At 50.1% G+C, this 24,441-nt stretch overlaps 1 protein-coding gene across 1 annotated transcript; it reads right to left on the reverse strand.

The window, feature by feature from the left end:
* Positions 1-155: 155 nt before the first annotated feature.
* Positions 156-24,080, reverse strand: CGN (cingulin). The gene is made up of 21 exons (XM_089915521.1): positions 23,263-24,080; positions 16,694-17,568; positions 15,848-15,948; positions 15,625-15,694; positions 15,434-15,523; positions 13,839-13,966; positions 12,750-12,882; positions 12,245-12,457; positions 11,658-11,806; positions 11,272-11,404; positions 8,643-8,852; positions 8,097-8,303; positions 7,466-7,723; positions 6,281-6,451; positions 5,609-5,770; positions 4,496-4,585; positions 3,942-4,025; positions 3,711-3,829; positions 3,283-3,391; positions 2,730-2,893; positions 156-2,414 (listed from the first exon to the last, which is right to left on the reverse strand). Exons 2-21 carry the CDS (start codon positions 17,552-17,554, stop codon positions 2,273-2,275), a joined length of 3,594 nt encoding a protein of 1,197 aa, XP_089771647.1. The 5' UTR covers positions 17,555-17,568; positions 23,263-24,080; the 3' UTR covers positions 156-2,272.
* Between the last annotated feature and the right edge of the window lie 361 nt (positions 24,081-24,441).

Consider the following 24,441-nt stretch of genomic DNA (forward strand, 5'->3'; position numbering starts at 1 on the left):
GCTTTGTGGAGCTGAGCAAACATTTCCTCCACTGTACAGGCTCCCAAGACCAGCTCACTCAGACTGGCCTAAGCCAGTCTGGTAGGTGCCCTTCCCTGGCAGGAAGCCCAGGCCAAAGGCAAAGCTAGCTTGGCTCTGGGTGGGGCTTGTTTTGCAGAAGCTATTATACCAAAGCTGCCCTTATATGGATGGGAGAGGTGGGACACATTGCCTTAAAAGGAATTTGCATTCTTGAGAAGGGATGAACCTCAACTTCTCCAGTGGCATTTGCTCTCTAAGCCCAGGTTAGCATCTTAAGGGCCTAGAATAGAGGATGGCCAAGCAGGAGCGTGGAGCCTCTTCCAGCCCAACTGCTCTCAGCAGGTGGCTTCTCCACTGGGCTATGGTCCACATGGACACCAGACAAGAAGAGGTCTGACCCACTCTTGAGTGGGCAGAACCCCTAAATCTGGCAATAGGCTCTGGTGAACAGCTAGCTCCCTCTTCAAGGCAACACAAGGGCAGGGATGACAGAAACTTCCCCACCTCTCATGTAGGGACTGGGTCCCATGCCTGGTAAGAATGGATGGGTATCTTTGCGCCTGGGAGGTGCATGCTTGGGCTATCCCTATGCCCCAAAGGAATAAAACCCATTTCTGGTCTGTCTCCTTTAACCCTCAGAGAAGGCATTTACTGGCCTTGCTATTCCCAAAAGTTTCCTCAGGAAAGAATGGAGCTGCTATAAACACTTCTCGGCTCCCTAAGTTCCATCTGATCTGTTGTAAAAGGCCTCTAAAAGTGAGGTGAAGAAAACCCCAGCTTCAGCCTCTAAGCTGTACAGTAAAATGGTTTCTTCATAAAATTTAGACCTCCAAATAAGTCAGGAAAAAGAATGAGAAGAGAAGTCAAGGATTTCAGTATAGATATATAATTTTAATATTTAATTTAAAATAAATTCAATGCTGGATTGGATTGGGAGAGAATATATGATTTGCAGAATAAAGGAAATTTTTTTTAATCATGAAATTACAAGTCATTGGTGAGAACAGCCTTCTCCCTCCTCTAGGCTTCTTACAGAGTCTGCTTAGAAAATAAGAGAGGTGAATCACCTCCCTTACCTCCTCCCACCAGAAAGTGGCTCTCCCCAAATCCCAAAGGAGGAATAAGTCCACCATTGCCTCTTCCCATTTCTACCAAGAGTCAGCCTCTAGCCTCTCTGTATCAGGTCCAAGCTCCTGAGATAATGAGGGTCCCTCGGTTCCCTACTGAGTTTGGGCACATCTGATCAGAGAAACCACAAGTTAAGGCCCCGGAGACCAAAACCTTTGCTTTTCAAACTTGCGTAGACAGTTGTCAGAGTTCCCAGGTGCAACCGTCTTATAAGCACATCCATAGTCACGGAGGGAGAGGAGGAAGGATGGAAACCCTGAGCAGAAGCAGCCCCACCACCTTATCATGGCCCTCCCAAAGTCCCTCTCACAGGGCCTCATAGGCAGGGAAGCCGGTAGGTCTCTCGACCAGTCATTGGGGCAGCAGGGAAGGCAGAAGGCCCCGGTTGGGGAAAGGGTGGTCCTTGGAGAGGTATGAATGTGCAGGTAATAAAAGGCAAGAAGAGCATCCTTATCTCCTCACCCCAGCTAAGGCACTGAGAAGAAAGAAGGAACACAGAAACGGTAAAGATGGGAAGAGGAGGAGAAAGGGACCCCTTGGATCCTGGCCTGGGGAAGACAAAAAATACAGGAATGGAGACAGGTGGGGACTACCACATGGGCCCCATGACTGTGCAAAGAAGAGCCTCTGAGAAGTGGGTAGAGTCACGCCAGCATGTCCATTACCCATAATGTTCCCCTTATGGTGCTCCAGAATGGGAAGGAAATGAGTTGCAGGAGTCAAGGGGGCAGAATCACATAGGGTATTTCCCTGAGCCTGGGGTTAAGGGCTAAAGAAATAAAGCTTTATATACATGGCAATTTCTATCCCTTCCTATCCTGCTCAATCCCTCTCAGCCTATATGCTCACCAACCTACTGCTGTGAGGGAGCAGAAGAGGGGGTCGGCACTTAAGGAGGGGGCTCAGTTGGCTTAAAATGCCCACTCCTCCAGGGGAAAGGGAAAGTCTGTCTACCGGCTTAGCGCTGATGCCTTTTTTATCACCTTCACTCACACCCCTCCCTGTCTTAGGTCTGAATAACTGGGTCCCCCACAGGGATGAGGAATCTGAGGCTGGGAAGAGCAGAGCAGGACTGGCCAGGATAGGCCTCAAGTGTGGTTCATGGGCCCTTGTGGACCACGAGCTAACAGGAGCTAGTCTGCAGGTTGCTCTCCGTAAGCAGTGAGGCGATGGAGGAAGGATCGTAGACGCTGTCAAATTCCTCATCTGAGCTCAGCCCTTCATGTTGGAGAGTTGACTCAGCAGCTGAGCGGGAAGCTTTGCGCCTGAGTCAAAGAGGAATACTGGTCAGGGAAGGAGACAGAAAGATTTAAACAGCCTCCCTTTTCATGCTAAGGAAACTCCCAGTTCTCCTAAGGCCTAAAGCTATTCACAAGATTCCCCCACTAATTAGAGATATGGGGAGATGGGGTACAGGATGGGGGCTGACATACTAAAAGACAGTCATACTGGCTTTCATCCAGGAATGAGTGCCTGCGAAGTCCCTTCTTAGAGATCCTCCTCCCCATCCAGTTCAGGAGAGCCCATTCCCTTATTGCTCTGCTATCCCGATGGAACGGGGGCAGAAGAGCAGCCCGTACCAGGAGTCCTTCTCCAGGACTTTGATCCGGGCCTGGAGCTGTTCATTGACCTCATGCTGTTCCTCCAGCTCACGCTGGGCCTTCTTCCTCAGGCCATCCAGTCGCTCAATTTCCTCTTCGGCTTCATCCACCTGCCGCTTCAAAGCCTTCACCCTCAGGCTTAGCTAGGCAGGATACCAAGTCCCCACATTAGAAAAGGAGCTGCTGCTACTGTGGCCTGGGATCCTCCCCTGCAGCAATCTTGACAAGGTATATACAGTTGCCCCTAGGAAAATGTTGAGACCATGGGCAAGTACCCTAACCTCTTAGGTTTGTCCTGGGGATTAAATAAGTTAATACATCACTTAGAAAGAGAGCCTAGCACATCATAAGTACTCGATACCCATGCTTACTATGACTGCTCTAATCTAGTCCTTTCACTCTAGTCTCTCTGACCTTATAGAAGGAAAGTCTAAGTTTAGAAGACCTATGAGATGGAACCTCTCTTGGCCTTCAAGCAAATGCATAGTATATACTTGCCATATGGTTGCCTGGCCCTAGCTGCCATCCTTACCTGGTCTTTCTGGTCATTCACATGCTGTCGTTCATCATCAATCTGGATGGACAGCTCTTTAACTCTCCGCTCCAGTTTTCGGTTGGTGGACTGCAGAACTGTCTTCTCCCTAAAAGGGTGGGGTAGGGGGATGTCTCTGGCTGTTGTCATTTCTAAAGAAACTCCTACTTGGCCCCATACTGCCTCCAAGAACTCCAAGGGCTCAGCCACGAGCCCAACCATTAGACTGAGGAGGATCCAGGGCAGATGCAAAGAAACAGGTAGATAGAGGTCATTCACATTTCAGAATTTCTGCAACTCTCTCTTTTCCCCATCAAGAGAAGAGGTCTCCCAAAAGATCAAGCCAGGTTGGCCATGTCTGAAACAAGATGGAGGGATACCAGAGGAGAAAAGCCCAGAGGGAGAGAGAGAGGATGGGCTCATGTCACCTCTCTTCAGCCTGCAGCCGCTCCTGCAACTCCCGATTCTGGGACTCAAGCTGAGAGAGGCTGGCGCTGGGCTTCTGGAAGCCTTCTGAGCTGGCCAGCCGGCTCTTCAAGTCCTTGTTCTGAGAGGGACAGGAAGACTCCTTGGTTAGCACTCAACCTGCAATTGCTTCCATGGTCATTTTACCCACCTCCTGAGGCCTATCCCCAAGACTCCCTCCCCCCCAACCTCACCTGTCTCTCCAAGGAGATTTTGTCACACTCCAGGTCCTGCCGAGCAGACCTCTCCTGCATGAGCTCTGTCCTCAGCTGGTCCACCTAGTGGGGATGGGCCAGAGGAACCAGACTTAGGGAGGACTTATGATGAACCAGCAATTTGAACCAAGTGGAGCAGAGTAGCTGGAGGATGCTCTCTGAATCCCCCAAATTCCCAGGCAACTAAGAAATCACAGCCTACTCAGATGGGAGGGGCCACAGAATTTAAACAGGGCCTCCTCAGTCTCACCAGGAACTAACGTCCATTCTGAATGCAAGCAGCCCAGACTCAGATCCACAGCCCAGGCCACCAGGATTCCTTCCTCCATTCAAACTCCCGGCTTCTTTCCACCTGAGGAAACCCGCCAACCCCTCCCGAAAGCAGAGACCCTGCAGTAGAGCCGGGCACGCACCAATTCTGCAGCCAGAACTCCATATATGATATGAAAGATGGGAAGGTAGGGTTGTTTTTGAAAGGGCCAAGAGGTTCTGTCATTGGGGTAGACACGGATAAGGCATAAGGAAGGGGTTACCTGGTCCCGACCACGATTCATCCGTTCCGTCAGCAGCTCCACAGTGCTCCTCTCCTCATCTAACTCCACCTCCAGCCGTGAGACTTTTTCCTGGGGCAGAGGGCCAACAGGTTAATTCTGCCCCAAATGCTGGACACCAGAACGCCAAACTCTGATCAGGAGCCTCTCACACACCAGCCTCCACAGGTTCTTCTCTCTCCCACATCCCAGAACCCATTGGTCCCTGCCCCTGCCCAGAGCCACCATGGAGCTAGCGCCCTCTGCTGCCCAAGTGAGGCATCAAGGGAAAAGGGTGGGCCCGCTCTGACCTTGGCGCCTTGGCAGGATGACAAACCCCAGAATCTATTTCTCACTGGTGCAGCCCTATTTCCCAAATGGGAAAATAGAGAGAAACCCAAGTGCCCAGGCCAAAGCTGAGATAAAGAGAGTCAGAAACTGAAGCATCAGGGTACAGATTGGGGAAGCAAATTCGAGTCAGGCAGTGCCATGTAGAGGCTAAGACAAGACTGCCTGGATTTAAAAATCAGATCGACCGCTTCCTAACAAAGGGGCCATGGACAAGTTGCTTGGCCTTTCTGTGTCTCAGTTGTCCTCATCTATAAAATGGGGAAAACAAGCCTACTCATGCCATATGGTTATTCTCAGGATTAAATAATTCTTAAGTACCTGGCACACAGCACAATATGTAAGTGTTTGCTTGCTGCTGCTACTGCTCTTATTACTGTTGTTGTTGTTATTGCCAAATATAGCAAACTGAAGACCACTGTTGACTCTAAAGGGGAGAAGCCACTGCTCAGCTCCAGCCAACTGTTGCCATGCGGACAACTCAAGACTCAAAGCCCAGTGTTATTATATTTTCCAAATGTATGAGAAAAGCCAGAAATCCAAAATTTTATGTGACATCGACAAATTTCTAAACAGTGGCAATTAATTCAAAGTTGTTTACAACACTGCAGTCAAACAAAACCCATCAGCTGTCGGCTGCCAGTTTCCTATCCCAGAGGCTGGAGTGTCCTGGCTCTTTTCCCCACAGAAGTCCCACCTGTGCCAGGATCCAGACACCCTCACCTTCCCCATCCCACCCACCACCCGTCACCCCCTCACTGTCCTCACCTCAAGGCCCTTGAGCTGACGGCTCCTGTCATCCTGGGAGCGTTTTTTGTTCTCTGCCTCTTGCTCCAGCCCCTGCAGTCGCTGGACCAGCAGCTCTTTGTCCAGCCGGGCAGAGTCCCGCTCAGCCTGGGATGCCTGCAGGCCCTGCCGCAGCCTCTGAGTCTAGTCAGAAGAGAAAAATGCAGCAGCTCAGATAAGGTAAGATGGGGGTTGAAGGGTGGAAGCAGTCCACCCCATGGGGGAAAATTCTTCAACTCTGACATTCTTTAGAATTGCCAGAGCACGGTGATGATAAAAAGACTTGACTTTTAGCCCATATTCTCTATCGTCTTAAAATTCTCTACACAAGTTTAAATCACCTGAGGAGCTTCTAGGCTACTGATCCTGGATCCAAGCCCCAGGGTTTATGATTTAAGTGTAACAGGAGGCATCTTGGGTGTTGAGATCTTTAAAATCTCCCCAGGTGACCCTAATGTGCAGCAGAGTTTGAAAATCACTGCTGTGCAGACAGTGCATCCTCTACTGTCTCTGCCTACAGTGGACAACTGCCCCCACCCTCCCCCACCGAAGTGATTAGACCTAAACCCAGGTCCCAGGATCCCTTGGTCACAGGTTAAGAGGTAATGACCTTCAAACCAAGGACGTTGGGACTACTGCCATTTAGGCTCCTACCTCATCCTGAAGCCGGCTTAGCCCTCCAGCGGTCTTCTCAGCCTCACTGGCCCACTCCTTGGCCTGGCGCTGGGCATCCGCCACCTCCCGCCGGGCCTTTTCCTTGTAATCCTCCAGCTGGGCCTGGAGCTGCTGCAGGGCTTGCTTAGAGTCATCCCCAATCTGCTCCAGCTGAGGCACAGAGAAAAGAGATTTTTCAGCACTGCATCTCTTTAACGGATGCCTCTCTCTCTTCTCTGGGCCCAGACTCCCAAGACTCTCCCAGAGCCTCCTTCCTGCCAAAGTAGCCCTCTCTTGCTCTTTCCTGGACCTAGGTCCCTAGTATGGCTGGGAGTAATATATAGATTTCCTGGGTTCAAATCCTGGCTCTACCACTTATTAGCTGTGTGACCACAGGCAAGTTATTTACCCTCTCTGGGTCTCAGTTCCCCATCTATAAAATGGGATAATAACAGTGCACCTACATCACAAGGTTGTTGTGAGAATTATGTTAATTAATTACATAAAGTACTTACAATAGTGCCTGATACAAAGTAAACCTTAAATGACCATATTTCAGCAAACCCAAGATACCAATGATTATTACAAAGAAAAAGAAAAATTTGCCAATTGAACTATAACATACCGTCAATTATAAGACACAAATCAATTTCAGAGACGATAAAATGTACATTTTAGAATTGATGAAATATTTTAGGTGTTTGCTCCGGTTTTATAAATAAGCGATTAGGAGGAGAACCCTACCTGAAAAAAAGTAATTTATCTCCTTTTCTTCCTTTCTCCTTCCCTCCCCCAAATATAAAATTCTACCAATGAAAATTCCTGTTTTTAGGTCTTATAGACATCTAAGGAGGGATTATAGGCCTTTTTCCTTCCCCTAAATATAAAACTCTACCAACGAAGATTCTTATGTTTAGGTCTTACAGACTTCTAAGAGGAACTCCAGGAGACATTCTCCAAGGATCAAGATCATAAAGGAATGGGAGGTAGGGGGAGGTCAAGAACACTGAGGGGAAGTAGGAAGGATGCCACTCTGCAGATGTAGACTTGGCCTCCCCAACAATGAACTTGAGGAAAGCAAACACCACATGTCGTGACCCCATTCCCTCCCCTGTTCCCCCCGCCCCCCAGGCAAGCTTCTGGGTGAGCTGAGCCTCTTCCTGAGCCCAGGCCACCGTGCCCCACCTCCTTGTTCAGCCGGTCCACAGTCCTGTCCAGCAAGCGCTTCTGCTCCTCCAGCTCAGCCTTGCTGCGCCGGAGCGCCTCCCGCTGCTTCCCCTCCTCCTCCAGGGCCCGGTTCAGAGCCTGCTGCTCCTGTCCCAGGCGGGCCAACCCCCGCTGGGCCTCTTCCAGCCGTGCCTCCAGTGCCCGCTTGGCTGCTGTCAGGCTCCCCTCCTCTTCCTGAGCTGTGTTCAGGGCCTCCTCTAGCCGCTGTTTCTCTGCCTGGGAGTGGGGAAGGTGAGGGACGTTGGACCGAGGGGATGCAAAGCTTGGGCTCAAGCCATTTGGAGGTGAGTAGGTGGGAGGGAGGAGGAAGAGATGTTTATGAAAAAGGTGGGCAATGAAAACAGGCTCAGAGGAACCAGCAAAGATCAGAGAACCTGCGAAGAGTGGGAAATGGACAAAAATACCAGTGCAAAGCCTGAGACATTCACACTAAAGCACACTCCAGGAAATAAACCCGAGGTTAACAGAGGACTAGGGAGGCAAACAGAAGCACGCTACAGGCAAAATCAAAGTGATGGCTGAGTATTTAGCCAGGGATGAGAGGAGAGAAGGCCAGGAGGAAGCCAACAATGTCAGCAAAAGCACTGACCTCTAACCGCTGCACCTTGTCCCGAAGCCGAGCCTCCGCCACTTCCCCACCCTCCGCCAAGCCTCGTGCCTCCTTCAGCTGCTGCTCCAGACCCAGGATGCGCCTTCGGAAGTCATCATTTTCCTCCTGGGTCTCCCGAAGCGTCGTTTCCACTGCTGTCCGACGCTGCCCCAGCACTGCCATTTCTGCCTCTGCTGCCATCTGAGCCTGAGGCCAGTTCAGGGAGAGGTGGCTCAGACCCCAGGGCTCAAGGTCATTGGCGACTCCCAGGAAAGCCACCCCAAAGAGAGCTCACACGAACCCAGGTGTGAAGAGGGGTAGTGCCACCAGCCAGAGGCTTCCCTGAGAATCCCACCCCTACAGAGATGCAATGGGTGTCACCAGGTACAGCCCAACCTCCCCCTGCCACATCCTGGCTACTTTTAACCACACACCTAGGACCAAGGTATTTGGTCTATACATACCCATGATAGGTAATTTTCCACGCCCTCTGGCTCCTCAGCCCTCCAGACCCCTCAGCCTCCACCTCCTAAGCCCTGTGCCCACTCCCCTTGCCTTGGAAGCCTCTTCACAGTCTTGTCTCAGTTGCTGGAGGGTCTTTTGTAGCTGGAGGTTCTGCTGTTCCAGCCCCCGGCCTCGTTCAGCCTCTACCCTCAGCTGCTTCTCCAACTCCCGCTCCCGGTGTCGCCCAGTCACCTCCTGGCTCTGCTTCTCTGCCTGCAGCTCCTTAACTTCCTCCTGTGTCCGGCGCAGCTCCTAGAAGGGAAGGGAAATGGTGACAGGGCAGAGAGAGCCAGCCTGGGATAACAGAAAGTGGAGAAACTGAAACTCTCGTACACTGCTGGTGAGAATGTGAAATGGTATGCCCACTTTGGAAAACAATTTGGCAATGTCTCAGAAAGTTAACCATAAAGTTACCATATGACCCAGCAATTCCACTCCTAGGCATATACCCAAGAGAACTGTATAAACATGTGTTCACAAAAAACTTGTAAGTGAATGCTCATAGCAACATTATTCATTACAGCTAAATACAGAAATGACCCAGATGTCCATCAATTGATGAACAGATAAAAAATGTGGTATATCCATGTAGTGGAATATTATTCAGCCATAAAAAGTAATGAAGCACTGATACTTGCTACAACATGGATAAACCTTGAAAAACATTATGCTAGGTGAAAGAAGCCAGACATGAAAGGCCACATATTATAGGAGTCCAATTATATGAAATGTCCAGAATAGGCAAATCCATAGAGAGAGAAAGTAGATTAGTGGCTGCCAGGAGTGGGGAGGGTGACCGCTAATGGATGCGGGGTTCTCTTTTGGGGTGATGAAAATGTTCTATAATTAGATAGTGGTGATGGTGTTGGTTGTACAACTCTGTGAGTATACAAAACCCCACTAAACTGTATACTTTGAAAGGGTGAATTCTATGGTATGCGAACTAAATCTCCATTAAAAAAATTACATGGAGTGAGAACAGATGAGGGTATGCGTACAACAGGATTGGCTATTTTTTTTAAATGTTGAAAACCAAAATATGTGACACAATAAATATTGGTGCTGCTCTGATTTCTTTTTTAAAAAAATCAAAATATGATTTCTCATTCTAATTCTTTATCTATTAGCTACTTCTGAAATTCAGAAAGTATAATTAGGCTGAAAGGTTATATGTATATAGTGAGTCTTCAGTGTAAGACACTAACATACTAATTACAAAGGAAAAGAAGGGACTTCCCTGGCGGTCCAGCAGTTGGGACTCCATGCTTCCACCACAGTGGGTGAGGGTTCGATCCCTGGTCGGGGAAGTAGGATCCCACATGAGGTGCAATGCGGCCAAAAATAAATAAATGTTCAAAATTTTTTAAATAAAGAAAAATAGCACAGTGTATGGTCTACAGTGGACTGGGTTAGTCTATTTTCCTCATATATATCTTATTGATTGATTAAATACTTAATAAAATTAGCTTAATATATAAGATAAATGAAACACTAGTTATTACTTTTTTGCTTTTTAGCTTTACCCAGCATAATAAGTCAACTGAGATTGTCTAGAGGAATGTCCAAGTTCACTATATCAGCTAATATATTTAACAGACCTCAGACTATCCTTGATATTTGTTAACTTAAAAACAGTATAGTAAAAATTAGGAGTACTTTTGATTTCACAACCACCAAAGTATGTTTGGTTAACATTTATTATCTTTTTCTCCACCAAATATTTTGCATAAGCTCAGGCTTTTATTTATCTGGAAAATCATCATTCAGAGCTATATTTCTTTACTCATTTAAAAATATGATTACCTTGATTACAATTAGGTAGTTTTATAGTAAAAGCATGATAAACAAGAATTGATTAATACTTGTTAACTGAGCACCTACTACATATACAGCATAGCAAATGAAAGAATATAAACCCAGAAGGATTCTCAGGAGGCCACAAATGCCAGTTCCCTATAATTAATGAAAATATTTTCTAATTTACAAATCATCTGAAATAATTCATTGCTTTCTTGTCCTTCATAAACTGATACCAGGAATATGAAGAAATTATTTGTGTTCACTTCAATTTTACGACCTTATTATTCATAAAATATCCATACATGATAAAACATTTAGCTACCTGTGTCTAGATTCTATACTCTCTAAGCAGCCTTCAAATTACAATTTGGCTTCCCATATAGGTCAGCTGGCCATGCCACTGCAAGTGTTCCAGTCCATGTGACAACACCACTCATTGTAAGTTAATAAACTGGCATTCTAACTGTAAATGTTTGTTTCATAAGTGTAGTTAATGAGTCCCCTCTGAGAGACAGAGCAACTCTTGCTATCCTGACAAAATTAGGTTTCCAAGCTTGCAAAAATGACCCTGGAGTTTCACAAATCCACCTCAATGCTGCTACCCATGAGGTCTCTTGGGAGGCAGCCAGCAGCCTCTGGCTATAACCCAACCTGGCCGCCGAGAGCCCGTTCCATTAGAAACTTCTATACTAAGTGAGGAGACCAGTCCTGCTAGAGTGTGTGCTGGGAAGAGATAAGGCTGAACAGGCAGGATGAAGCCTGAAAACCAAGCACACGGGAGACAGCCACACAAGTGTGGAGGCCCTCGTGGATAGGTGAGGCAGATGCCCATCACCCCAACCTGCCCTATTGCCCCCCAACTCCCAAGTACCTTCTTGAGCTCCTCCACCTGGCGAGTATCTCCAGCACCAGCCCGCGCCTGCCCTAATTCCCTCTGCAAGACCTCTATCTTCTCCCCAAGTTCCTCTTCCATCTCCTCCTTCTCCATCCGCAGCTGCAGGAGTCTGAGCCCAGAAAGGTGAAAGGAAAGGGAAAGGGAACAGGGTGAGGCCGCCTGCCTGGGAGAGGTGAGCAGGACAATGACAATGATAACCACCTCCCTGGAGGCAGGACACTGGGCACCCACCCTCAGGAGGGCGGAAGGTGGGGATGGAGAAGGGCAGTTTGAGAAATGGGAAAGGAAGGAGCAGAGCACTGGCAGAAAAGAGGGGGAATATAAGAATCATGTATAAGCATCCTGGGGGGCAATGTCCTTACTCTTGCTTGGTGGCTCTAAGTTCCTCCTTGTTCTTCTGAAACATGCTCTGCCAATGCCCTGTCTCCTCCGAGGTCTCCTCCAGCTCCCTCTGCAGCTCCCGCACCAGGGCTAACATCTTCTGCCTCTCAGCCTCCAATGCTGCGTAATCCTAGGGAAGGGGAGAGTCAGGGGCCAGAAGGCTCGGAGGGAAGAGCTCACTCCAAACCAAAGTGTGAGTGTGTAGAAGGGGAGGCTCAGGTCCAGAGGCACCATGCCCACTGCACACCCTGACACCCAAGGTACCTGGTGCAATGCTAGCAGAAGGCTCTCTTCCCAAGACACAGTCTGCCCCTCTGTCATCTACAGGAAGCCTCCCCCAGTTATTTCCCCATGGGACTTCGGTCACACATCCTCATGGGACTTCTGACCTGCACTCCTTCCCTCTGCCTTCGTAGGTTTCCTGAGCAAGGTTTTCATTACATCTCACATGTGTCTTTTAGGGGGAGTTCCGGTTATGACCATGAAAAAATCCCCAAATACCAAGACTTCGAGGCAGCCCCCTTCCCTGGGGGTGCTCTCTTTTCCCAGCCCTGATCTTGTCACGTGCCTGGGTTGCATCCTGCATGCTCCGGCGAAGCTGCTCTGCGTCCCGCTGGTACTGCTGCCGCACATGCTCTACCTCCTGGTCACGGGAGGCCACCTCCTCCTTCAGGGCGCCCTTCAGTGCTGTCAGCTCCCGCTCCCGCAGCCTCAGCTGCTCCTCTACCCGCTGCTTCCCCTCTAAGACCTCTTCCAGAAGCTCCCGGGTCTCTACCAGGTCCTGGGGAAAGTGAAGGTGGAAGTCAATCAAAAATATTTATTGAGCACCTCCTACCTGTTAGGCATGGTACCAGGTGCTCTCTGCCCTGTAAGATGCCCTGTTAGGATAAAGGAAATCTACCATTCTGGGCTCTAGTGCCACGCCGCCATTGAGTCGGCCTGAAAGCACCCTAAGGGATACCTGTAATCCGCTACCTACTCCCCATACTTTAGGGAAACTGCAGATGAGCAGACTTGAGGATGCTCTAGCTGAAAGGAAGCAGAGGCTAAGGTACCCCAATCCTGCTCCCTACCTTCATTAGCACCTCTTTAGCAGGCTCAGGACCCTGGGCCTGTTTCAGCTTGTCCTGCAGCTCCATCACCTGCGTCTCCAGCCCATGCCGTAACATTTCACCCTGGTCCAGGAGGAGCTTCATGTTCTGGAGCCTAATAATTAATCATAGACAACAGTATTGAGCACTATGTGTAAGGCCGTTTTCTAAACACTTTACTTATATTAGTTCCTATAAACCTCCTTCAAGTCTTTGTTCAAATCTTAACAAGGCTTCCCCTGACTACTTTGTTTAATATTGCAACCCAGCCCTCCTGATCTGCTTTAACCTATTCTACTTACCACCTTCTCATATGTAATACGTTTACTTATACAATATGCTAATTGTTTACTGTCTGTGCCCCCTTCCTAGAAGCTATGCTTCATCTTTATGGTTCACTGATGAACCCCAGGAATCTAGATCAGTGCCTACTACACAGTACTCATTGCAAAAACTTCTGCTACATGAATGATTAAATCCTCACAACAATCCTGTGAGGTAGGTACCATTATTAATCCCATTTTACAGGGCTTCCCTGGTGGCGCAGTGGTTGAGAATCCGCCTGCCAATGCAGGGGACACAGGTTCGAGCCCTGGTCTGGGAAGATCCCACATGCTGCGGAACAACTGGACCCGTGCGCCACAACTACTGAGCCTGCGCTCTGCAACAAGAGAGGCCGCCACAGTGAGAGGCCCGCGCACCGCGATGAAGAGTGGCCCCCGCTCGCCGCAACTAGAGAAAGCCCTTGCACAGAAATGAAGACCCAACACAACCAAAAAATAAAAATAAATTAAAAAATAAAAAAAGAAATGTTCAGTTCCATCACATTTAAAAAAAAAATCCCATTTTACAGATTAAGAACCTGATACACAGAGGCAAATCTAGGGAGCCTAACTCATGTGCTATCAGCATTACTGATAGAGAAGGTAAAGAGAAAGGTCCTGTCTTTAACCTTCTCTGTTGGCCCCTTTCAGCTTCTGGAGATTTCCCTGTCTCCCCCAGCCCTGGGGGAGCCTCTAACTCTGGCTGAGGCCCTCATGCAGCCCTGCAAGCACCATCAGCTGCACTCACTCCTTGGTGCTCTGCTGGGCTTCCCCATTCCTCCTCTCCAGCAGCTCCTGCAGTCGGCTGCACTCTTCTGCCTTCTCCTCTAGCTGCCGCTCCAGCCCAACCCGGAATGGCTCTAGCTTCTGCCGTTTCTGGAAAGGGAAAAGAGAGTGAAACAGGTGGAGAGTAGGGAAAGCCTCTCAGAAGGACCAGGAATAATGGGAATACCTAACACCTATTGACACTCACTATATGACAGGCACTGTACTAGGGACCTTATGTATATTATCTGCATTTAATCCTCATAACAAGCCTCGGTACTTGTAATGGTTTAAAATATGTTCACAAATTATTTGACATTTCTTTCAAAAGGTGAAGCCTCTCTCCTTGAGTATAGGCTGGACTTAATATAGGCTCCCTTTGAGTATAGGCTGTCTCTTCTAACAAATAGAAAAAGGGGGAAGTGATGTGTAGCTTCTGAGACTAGGTCAGAAAAAGGCATCGCGGCCTCCTCCTTACCTTCTCTCTTGGATCACTCACTTCGGGGGAAGGTAGCTACCATACTGTGAGGACACTCAAGCAGCACTATGAAGAGGTCCACATAGCAAGGAACTGAGACCTCCAACTAACAGCCACTGAGTAAGCCGTTTTAGAAGTAAATCCTCCAACACCTGTCAAGTCTTCTAATGACTACAGCTCCAGCCAATACCTTGACTGGAAGCTCATCACAGACCCTGAGCCACAACTACCCAGTTAAGTGGCTCCCAGATCCTGGGCACTCAGATACTGGGTGATGTTTGTTTTGAGGTAACTTGTTACACAGCAAGAGATAACTAACACAGCACAATTATTATCCTCACATTACAGTTAAGGAAACAAAGGCTTAGAACATTTAAAGAATTTGCCCAAGGTCGGTTACATAGCCAACAAGTAAGAGTACCAGGATTTGAATTCAGTTTGACTCCACAGCCCACCGCTCAGCCAATACATGACACTGCTTTTCAGGAAACAAGGGGAGTTACAATCTAACACTTACTGAGCACCACCTATATACAAGGCAATACTGTGACAGGTGGAAGCAGTATAAAAAAAGAGGAGTACGTAGGCTTGAGCATAAGACTCACCTGAATTTTAACACTCCTCCTCTACAACTTACCACCTTGAGCAATTAACCTTTCTGATCTTCAACTTTCTCATCATACAAGGGTCAAGGATGCCTATTTTACAGGGTCATTGTAATTATTACATATTACTCGGGATAGTACCTACTACAAAAATTAAACTCAATAAATGACAGCTACTATCACTGCCATCATTACTATGATGATGCCAAGAACTGAGGTAAATAATTTACTCAAGATTTATACAGCCACAGTGAGTGGCAGAGCTAGGACAGGAAATTCCAAAGGAAATGGAATTAGAAGTAGTTAGACCCCTGATGAATGTGCTCCTCCTCTCTAAGCTCCAGAGAACCCCAGAAGTCCTTGCTGGGACTAGCACATACTCTTGTCTCACAGGACACACAAGTGCTCATTCCATTGCTTGGAAGGGCCAGCTCAGGCCAAGGTTCTTTCCCCCTGTGGCCCTTCATCCCTCCTGCACCTCTAATCTCTCCTCACCTTCACTTCTTCATCCAGCTTTTTCTGTAGCTCCTCCACTTTTTGGGTGAGTTCACCCTGCCCTGCCTTAGTGGAACCAGAAGAAACCATCTGCCAGAGACACGGGGGGAAGGAAGCGAGTCCACATCCAGATCCCAAGGCCCACAAGGCCCTAACCCTGCCCCCTGCCCCACCGTGAGAAGGCCACTCACCACCAGAGGCTGCATCTGCTCCAGCAACAAACTGACCTTCCTCCTCACAGAGGTTTCACTTTCTGAGCTTCTGGAGGATAAAAGGACAGATGCAAAGGTTAGGGGAGGAAAGGGGTAGCAGAGATGAGGGAAGGAAGGGTTAAGAGCAGGGAAGATGGGGAACAAAGCTAGAAGGAAAAGAAGGGAGGTGTGTGACTCTGCTATTGGGAGGGTCTCCACTCACCCGTCTCTCAGGATGCCGTAGATGGTGGCCTTCACGTGGTCCACACTGCCTGGTGGGACTGCCTCCTGCTGGTCTCGGAGAAGGTCTGGAGTTGATTTGAACTATAAAAAAAAGTAAACCCAGAGCAATAGGAAGACTACAAAGGTTACGCCAGAAGCGTGTGTGTGGTTCAGATGGAAGAGACGTGGCAGTTGGGAGACGAGGCCCTTCAAGCACGACGAACAAGCCTGAAGTGGGGTAAAGAGGCAACACCTCTGAGGCCGGAGCAACAGGCCAGGAAGGGGTCCAAGCAGGGTACACCTCTCACTATCGCTGCAAACCAGATTTTGCTCGACAAACAGATCTCGACCAGTTGTGAGCTGTGTCACAGGTTATTTGTCACTAATGGCAGTTAATGTACTTGAATTTGTGATTTACTTTTAGAATGGGCTTAACTTTGTCTCAGAGTAAAGTCACTCCCCCACTCACTCGCATTCCTGAGTGGGAGACAAAGCGGGGAGTTTTGGCAAGAGCACCAGGGAGCCACTCATATCTTCCAAGCCTGCCTCACATTTGCTGCAGACCTAGCAAATGCTGGTGACTGAGGCCCAGTTAATGGTCGGGCAATGACAAGTAACTCTCCATGCTTGTGAATGGTGATTTCATAGTTACTTCCACTTCCTTCAGAATTTTGCCCATGGAAGTGTCTTGTACATGTGAATACCATCTATTAAGTAGATGGATAAAGTGGAGGACAAAAAGTAGACTTTCTGCCATAGGTCATTTGAATCAACATGGAGACCCAAGTAGGTCAGGGCTGATGAGAAGGGGCCAGGGCCTGGAAGCCACAGAGGGGTGAGGTCTGACCTGTAGCATGGGAGGGTCCTGTGCTCTCCCCCGTGGCTCCTCAAAACTCTGAAGGACCCAGTCCTGGGTCTGACGGGAACGGCTAAAGCCACCAAGACAGCTCTGGGCTGACTGTTTCAAGCTGCCCGTGTGCTGGTCATGCTTTGTGCTAGGGGTCCAGCGGTTGGGGGACCAGCGCTCCCGATCCTCAACGGTGTCCCGTGGGAGCCGGCTGTCCAGGCTCTGGCTCCGCTTGCGCTGCTCAGGGGGCAGCATCCGCGTGCGGCGGCCAGTCCGGCCCCGGGCCTGGCCCCCATGGTGGCTGTCAAACTTGTTGATGAGGGAGTCCACTGAAGACAGTGGGGCAGTGTCAATGGTGCTGCCCAGGTAAGCTCCTTGGTGGGCTAGCTCCAGCAGGCTGGTGCTCCTGTTGCTTGGACCCATAGGGGCAGGGCCTGCCAGTGAGGCCTGGGACTGGGAGCGCAGTAGCCTTCCATTCCAGTGGGCCCCGGGCTCCTCATCAGATGTGCTTCCCTGCGAGCGGGCAGGAAACTCTTTGGCCTGAGAGTAGGGGCTCTCGGGAAGTTCCGAGTCAGAGCTCAGAGCTCCTGGGGCCCCTCGGTTGTTGGCCCCCTTGATCTGGACTCCAAAGGAGTCGCCACCTTTCTCTCCACTGTTGAGCACCACAAAGGGTTGCCCAGCGATGCCCTGCACACGCACGGCAACCCCATAGGTATTGGCTCTTGCATCCTTAGCTGGGCGTCGTCCACCACGACGTAGGGTGCCCATCTCTGCATCACACACTGGCTCTGTGATGAAGCGAATCTGGACTCCATGGTCTACAGGGCCCCGGGGCTCGGCCATGGTGGACACCTGCTCCATGGGTAGGAGGGGTCCTAGAAGATGAAGAGTTTAAGCTGAGAGACTACACGTAGAAACCCAGAAACCTCCACTTGCCCAGCTTTTGTGAGGGTGATTGCCCTGCCAATCCCTTCTACACAAAATAGTGGTTCTCATACTTTACCTGAGCAGCAGAGTCACCTGAAGGACCAGTTAAAACAGACTGCTGGACCCTGCCCGCAGAGTATCAGATTCAGTAGGTAGCCCCAAACTGAGGATTTACAGTTCTAACAAGTTCCCAGGTGATGCTGATGCTGCTGGTCCAGATTCCACATTCTGAGACCCACTGACCCGGAAGAATCCATTTCCTCTAATACAGTCCTGGGGAGCTTGGTTTTGTCAAGAGTTTAAAGATTTTTCTTGATCTTCACACGTACACATATAGCACTACCGTGTGCTTCTCCTACCCCCAGGGAAGGCAGAACCCAAGCCCCACCTGCAGACACCTCCAACCCAATGGAGAATAGGGGCCTCCCATCCCAGAGCTCATTTCAAATACAGAAGACCCCAAGATATGTCATCCCATTTCTGGGAGGATACTCAAAGAAACCAATAGCAGTGATGCATCAGGGTTGGGGGAACTGAGGGCTGTGGACAGGGATGGGAGAATGACTGGCTTTCTATTATATATCTTTTTGTCCCTTTTGAATCTGGAACCATGTACTACCCATTCAAGAAAAGATTTAAGTAACATTTAAGGGTACCAGTCCAGGAGTTAGTTCCCTGGCGGTCCAGTGGTTGGAACTTGGTGCTCTCACTGCTGAGGCCTGGGTTCCATCCCTGGTCAGGGAACTGAGATCCCACAAGCTTCATGGTGCAGCCAAAAAAAAAAGAGTATCAGGCCCCAGGACAGGCAGACTTGTCCCATCTGAGGGCCAGAGCCAAGACCACCTACAGGCCAGCTCCCTGGGTCTACACTGCCTAAGCTCAGAGTCAGCAAATGGAATGTGTTCCAGGTATTGCTTATTGCTCTGGCTCCAGGAACTTGCAGGAAGAGGTTCTCCTCTAAGCAAATAAAAATCCAGCTTCCCCACCCCTTCTGCTTACCTCCACCAGGGCCTAGCACCAAACTGGAGGAGGAGCCTCTGATGTGCCAGAGACACAAACATACCCAGCTCAACCTCCCAGTGGAGCTCTGGGCCAAGGAAACTTGGCAAGGCCCCTTTCAGGGATTGTAGAAGTGCCAGGAAGCTCAGGAACCCAGGAGGGGTGGGGAAGGGAGGGGCTGAGCTCCAGGTGAGAAAGGAATTGGAAGAAGAGCATTCCTAGTAGCATTCCCAACCCCTCCCCTACAGGGGAAGATACGGGGGGGGAGGAGCACCTTATCAGCAATGGTTCTTCACCTTTTTTGGTGTCTGAGAAAATGATGAAAGCAATGCACCCTTCCCCCAGGAGACAGCCCACCCAAACTTTTACCACAGAATCTCAAGACGTCCTTAAGGCCCACCCATGAACCCAAGGACCCGATCCTTCCACTAGGCAGACACTGGGGAGGACTTTAACCAACCACTGACTCAGATACCCCAGAAAGCAATATTTTTAGTTGGCAGAGCCCTATGTTGGAATTCAAGTAAGAAATGGGACCAGAAAAGAAGCTACAAGGCAAAGGCGTAAGTTCTCCAAGCCACTCATCCAATAGAAAAGGCACTGGACTACAGTCAGGATCTGGCTTGGAATCCCAGCTTCTGACCTTCACATGATGTATATAACCTTGGGCAAATCACAACTTTTCCCAGCCTGTTTCCTCATCTGTAAAATGGGTATAATAATACCTCATGAGGTAATTACCTGTGAGAATTAGATAATAACAACTATGTGGGTATACACAACTGTAAAAATGTATCGTTATACACTTAAGATTTTTGCACTTTATTTACTTAGGTTCTACTTCAATAAAAAGAGGGAAAATGTCAAGATATTAAACATGAATGCACCTAGGAGCATAAGCCTGTCACAAAGCTGACAACAAATGTTATCCTGCACATATGCTGCTCCTTCCAACAGGACCTTCCTGGCTTCACCTGGTTTACAGAATGATGTCACTTCCTAGAGAAGTCTTCCTTGACCATTCCTTCCCACAAACTAGATGAGATTCACATTATACACTCTATAGTTGGCCTTCAGTGAGTGTGCCTCAGTTTAGTTATATATTTATCAGAATGATGATTTGTTGCCTATCTGTCTCCTCCACTAGGTTATAAGCTCCTGGAGGGAAAAAAGACATTGTTCTCAGCTGACTCCTGTGTCCCCAGGGCCTGGCAGATGGTAGATGTCAATATATATCTATTAAAAGTTGTATCCCAGGGCTTCCCTGGTGGCACAGTGGTTGAGAGTCCGCCTGCTGATGCAGGGGACACGGGTTCATGCCCTGGTCTGGGAGGATCCCACATGCCGCAGAGCGGCTGGGCCCGTGAGCCATGGCCGCTGAGCCTGTGCGTCCGGAGCCCGTGCTCCGCAATGGGAGAGGCCACAGCAGCGAGAGGCCCGCGTACCGCAAAAAAAACAAACAAAAAAAAGTTGTATCCCAAACCAAGGCAGACTCAACACAGCAGTGGGGAGATTTCCCAAGGATCGTGCACAGCCATTTCTTGTTTGTCCTAGTAACAGGACCTCTTCCTGGCCTGGACTCCCTGTCCTATTCAGGCATAATTTTGGAACCAGATGTGCCTAGAAGTCACATGATTTATTCATGATGCAGCTCTACCCTGACAGTACATCTACTGATCTTCCAGATCCAGGTCAAGAAGTTCCCAGCCTAGTCCCAGAGAGTGCATAGCCCTTGCCTGCCCAAGAGCACCAAGCTGCTCAGAGGCGGCACCAAGTGTACCCAGAGGTCCCAGTGACTCCCTAACCTCAACCCCCTTCAGTCCCAGGACATGTGGGTCAAGGGCCAGGAGGGCTAAAGGGATCTTTGGGGTGGGTCAGAAAGCAGGGCTCTAAATGATTCAACATGGAAAACCCGAAACCTATCCGCCTTCAGTTACAGAGGACAGCGGGGCGGGGCCAGGGGAGCAAGGCAGCTCCAAGGCCTTTCGTAAGCCCCAGAGGCAGGTAAATAGTGATCTAGTGCCAGGCAACAGGGAGCCCAGAGCCTCTCCTCTCACCAGATGCCTGACCCTGCTTTTCCCACCAACTGTACTCTGGGAAGAGACTAGGCCACAAGTTAATTCAGCTTCATCTTTCTGCCTCTGTCATTCCTGCCTGTAAGGAGAGGGAGAATACAGCACTTGTATCAGGCAGCCACTTCTCCCTGAGTTACTCATTAGCCTGCCCTGCCCCAATTCCATCACCTCTGGCCCAACCATAAGCGGCTGGCTTCCAACTAGGAGTGACAGGGTCTCTGGACTCCTGGCAGGAAGTGGGGGTGGGGTGGCTCCAGGTGTGCCCAGGAAGGACTGGTATACATAGGGCCTGGCAATATGCTAAATGCTATATAATTGGCAGATGCAGAAAATGGTTGAACTAGAGGTACAGAGATTAGACTCCCCTCGGAGTAAACAAGGAAAGCAAATGGTGAAAACAGAAAAGGACAGTTCAATGACCTTGCTCTTTCGGCTCCTATTTTCTCACAAAGAGTTAGCAAGATAAGGTTGCCCAAGGATCCAAAAAGAACCCCCCATGTGGGCTTCCCTGGTGGCGCAGTGGTTGAGAGTCCGCCTGCCGACGCAGGGGACACGGGTTCGTGCCCCGATCTGGGAAGATCCCACATGCCGTGGAGCGGCTAGGCCCGTGAGCCATGGCCGCTGAGCCTGCGCGTCCGGAGCCTGTGCTCCGCAACGGGAGAGACCACAACAGTGAGAGGCCCGCATACCGCAAAAAAAAAAAAAAAAGAACCACCCCATGTGTACTCCTGGCTCAGTCCACTGGAAAAATCAAACCTGAGCACCAGACTAGAGCTGCTTGGCCAGTGGGGAAAAAAACACAATGAGGAACTGGGCCCCTGCAAACTGGCTGGACTGGTTTGAGAGGCAAGGGAAAGGGGAGGGCCGGGGAGACTCCACTGGCAGCTTGTGAAGCAGACCAGAGAAATTCCACACCACAGAGGAGGCAGAAGGGCAAAACCATGGGCAGGGACTCCGTCCAGCTTAGATGCCAAGGCCAAGGCTCTGAAGGAAGAGGCAGAAGGTGGGGAGGGAACAGGCAGGAACAGATACACAGTGTGCCTGGTGACTGACAGACAGGCCAGTGTGTAACTGAAGACTTTGTCTCCCTCTACCCCTCCCTCTAAAGTTCCCAAGGTTGCATTCCAGATCCCACACTTAACCTGGGCCACCTCCCTGGCCCTCAGCTCTCCCCTTCCCTGGCGTGAAGAAAGCAGCAGCCCTACCCCCTCCTCACCTCCCACATGGGTGATGGCATGCAGGTCAGCCTGGGGAAAGCAGGAAGGGTTCTAGGAAGCCAGAATCCTCTTAGGGTCAGGCAAATCTCTGGATTAGCAGTCCCCTAGAGCCAGCCCCCCATTCCCGAATATCCAGGATGAAAAAAGAGGTAGAGAGGCATGTGCAGGCAGCCTGTCGACAACATAGCGGTTGCTAATTATTTCTCGATTACAACAACTCTCCTCAGGCAGGGCATCAAAGGGGCCAAGCTAAGGCTGGCTCTGATTCCCTCACCTGCCTAAGGCAAGGAAATCTGCCTCAGAAATTTTGTCTCAGCCCTGACGTGCACCTCTCATCCAGCTTGGAGACTTAGAGGTGCTGAATCTCCTAGTCCTGTGGTCTCCTGAGGAGTCCTGCTTATTTCCTGCACCAGTGCCTATGGCTAGTCCGACAGCCATCATGGTCCAGCTGTCAGGGATGCCTGGTAGGGTTTAAGGAAATAATGGGGAATTTCTGAGAGGCATGAAGGAAATTGGTTAGGCTCCCAAACCTCACCCAATGGCCCCACCTAGAACCACAGAAGTATGTATGCTTGGGGGGGAGGGCTTGACATTAGCCCCCAGAAAGAGGCCTCATTAGAAAGAAGTATTTCTACACATTTTGTAGGCCTAGGGATCTAGGCTTACTCAAATCCCTCTCTTGTAGAGCACTCTCTCAAGAGAAAGAAGGAAATATTCTCCCTGGCAAGAAAGCAAAGGAGGACAAAAACTGAAAGACTTAGTTTCACACCTAGCAAAGAGATGGGGGTGCCCTCTCGCTCTACCTCTCAGTGTCTATTAATTGCACCTGTCTTGCCCTATAGATGAATGGTTAGAGAAAGATTCCACCTCAAAGCCAGAGGGAGGTATCAGCACCGGCTCAGACTGGCAGTCGGGTAAAGAACCTCAGGGAAACAGCACCTTTCCACGCCCTTTCCCTTACGTGTCTGAACCTCAGGCAGCAGTTCCCTTTGCCCAACTGAGACTGACTCCTTCCCCCCACCATTCCGGTCTCCAAGAGAAACTCTGCCCCGGGGACTGGCGTCTGACCTCCAGAGATATATTGGCCCTGAAACGCTTCCATGCCCTGGGAATAGCCTTAGCCTCAGGTGCCCCTCACCTGGCACCTTCCCAGGCACCTGCGTGTCGCATCTTAGAGTAGGAGCCAGCTCTTAATCAGTACTCCCACCCTAACTTGACCTCCCCTCCTCCTCTCGCCAACTCAGCACCTGTGCCCTGGGTATCTCTGATCGCCTGGACTCCCGCCCCTCAGGGGTACACCTGAGGGCTCGCCTGCCTCTCAGGCGCCCTTGCGCCCGCCCGGTTCACTCACCCCAGCCGGGCTCGGCGTTCCCGGGCTCGGGCTCGGGCTCGGGTAGAGCTGCACGCGCGGCTCCCGGGCCCTCCCCCTCTGTCCCTCAGCGCTCCCTCCTTCTTTCTCCCCCTCCCACCAACCTGTTACTCCCCTCCGGAGCTCCACCTCCATTGGCCGTCACCACCCGCCCCGCCTTACCCTTCCTCGGTTGGTCCGTTTCCCGCGAGGGGCGGGGCCACCGCCGCAGGGACCCGGACCCGGGGTCGCCAGCCCGGGTGGGCGGGAGGGGCCGGTCGGGTCACGTGGGCCGGCGAGCGGTGGAGTGCGGGGGCGGTGGTGGGGCTGCGAGGGGCATCGGGAGGCCATTTTGGGGACTTAGTGGTTGGCAGTCCTTGACGGCCCCCGCCCGGCCCCTGGACCAGGATCCTCCAGCCAGAGCATCTTCTCTCCTCAGCTGCAGAAGAGTCCCCCGCCTGCAGGCTTCTCGACGGGAATCTCTGTCCAGACTCCTTGCTGCTCTTCACCTACCTCCGCATAAGCCAGAATACTCTTCCGTCGCATTCTGCGGAAAATATCTTCCCGGTCCCCCGACGTCAGCACCTCCTCCACTTCAGCTCCGTCTCCCTTTTCCCCAACCTGAGCTGGATCCCAATCTTGGTTTCTCCACCCCTGTCTCCTGGCCTCCACAAATCATTCAGCCTGGCACCTTTTTTTCGGTAGTATGTATCAATTTCCAAATCATATAATTTAATCTAAAATTCATAGTCGTCGTTTGTCTCTTGCCCTACGCTAAGTTCTACCACGGCAAAGAGCTCTTGTTTTTTTCTCTGGTTTATCCCAAAAGCCTGAAAAGGGATCGGCATATGTTAGGCGCTTAATAAATATTTGTTGAGTGAATGAATGGGAAGGGGCGGGGTGAGTTTACAGGGAACGGGAATGACCCATTCTAAACAGAAGGAGGTCTCAACCCCAGATTGTAAATCCATTTTAGGGTTTAGCCTTTCAAGAAGTGGGGAAATTGATCCCAGTGCCCTGAAGAGTAAAGTCAGGGGTGCTCAGCAAACTGCAGGCACTCTGCTAATCTACTAGGTGTAAACAGCGGTAAAGCTGACTTCCTAGATTTTAATCGTTGAGGTATGTAAAAAAGAGATTGACTTAGTTTACGTTGTTGGGTTCTGATGTTCTCATTTATTCAAC

This window comes from Delphinapterus leucas, chromosome 1, assembly GCF_059928025.1.
Source record: "Delphinapterus leucas isolate spDelLeu-1000000601 "Yukka" chromosome 1, BTC_Dleu_Yukka2, whole genome shotgun sequence".
NCBI lineage: Eukaryota > Metazoa > Chordata > Mammalia > Artiodactyla > Monodontidae > Delphinapterus > Delphinapterus leucas.

Excerpts from the sequence above, each read along its gene's own strand:
- CGN (XM_089915521.1), bottom strand. The coding sequence starts at position 17,554 with ATGGAGCAGGTGTCCACCATGGCCGAGCCCCGGGGCCCTGTAGACCAT. Across the intron at positions 13,967-15,433 it reads AGCTGGATGAAGAAGTGAAG|AAACGGCAGAAGCTAGAGCC; the intron begins GTGAGGAGAGAT and ends TTCCCTTTCCAG. Across the intron at positions 12,883-13,838 it reads GCCCAGCAGAGCACCAAGGA|GCTCCAGAACATGAAGCTCC; the intron begins GTGAGTGCAGCT and ends ATTAATTATTAG.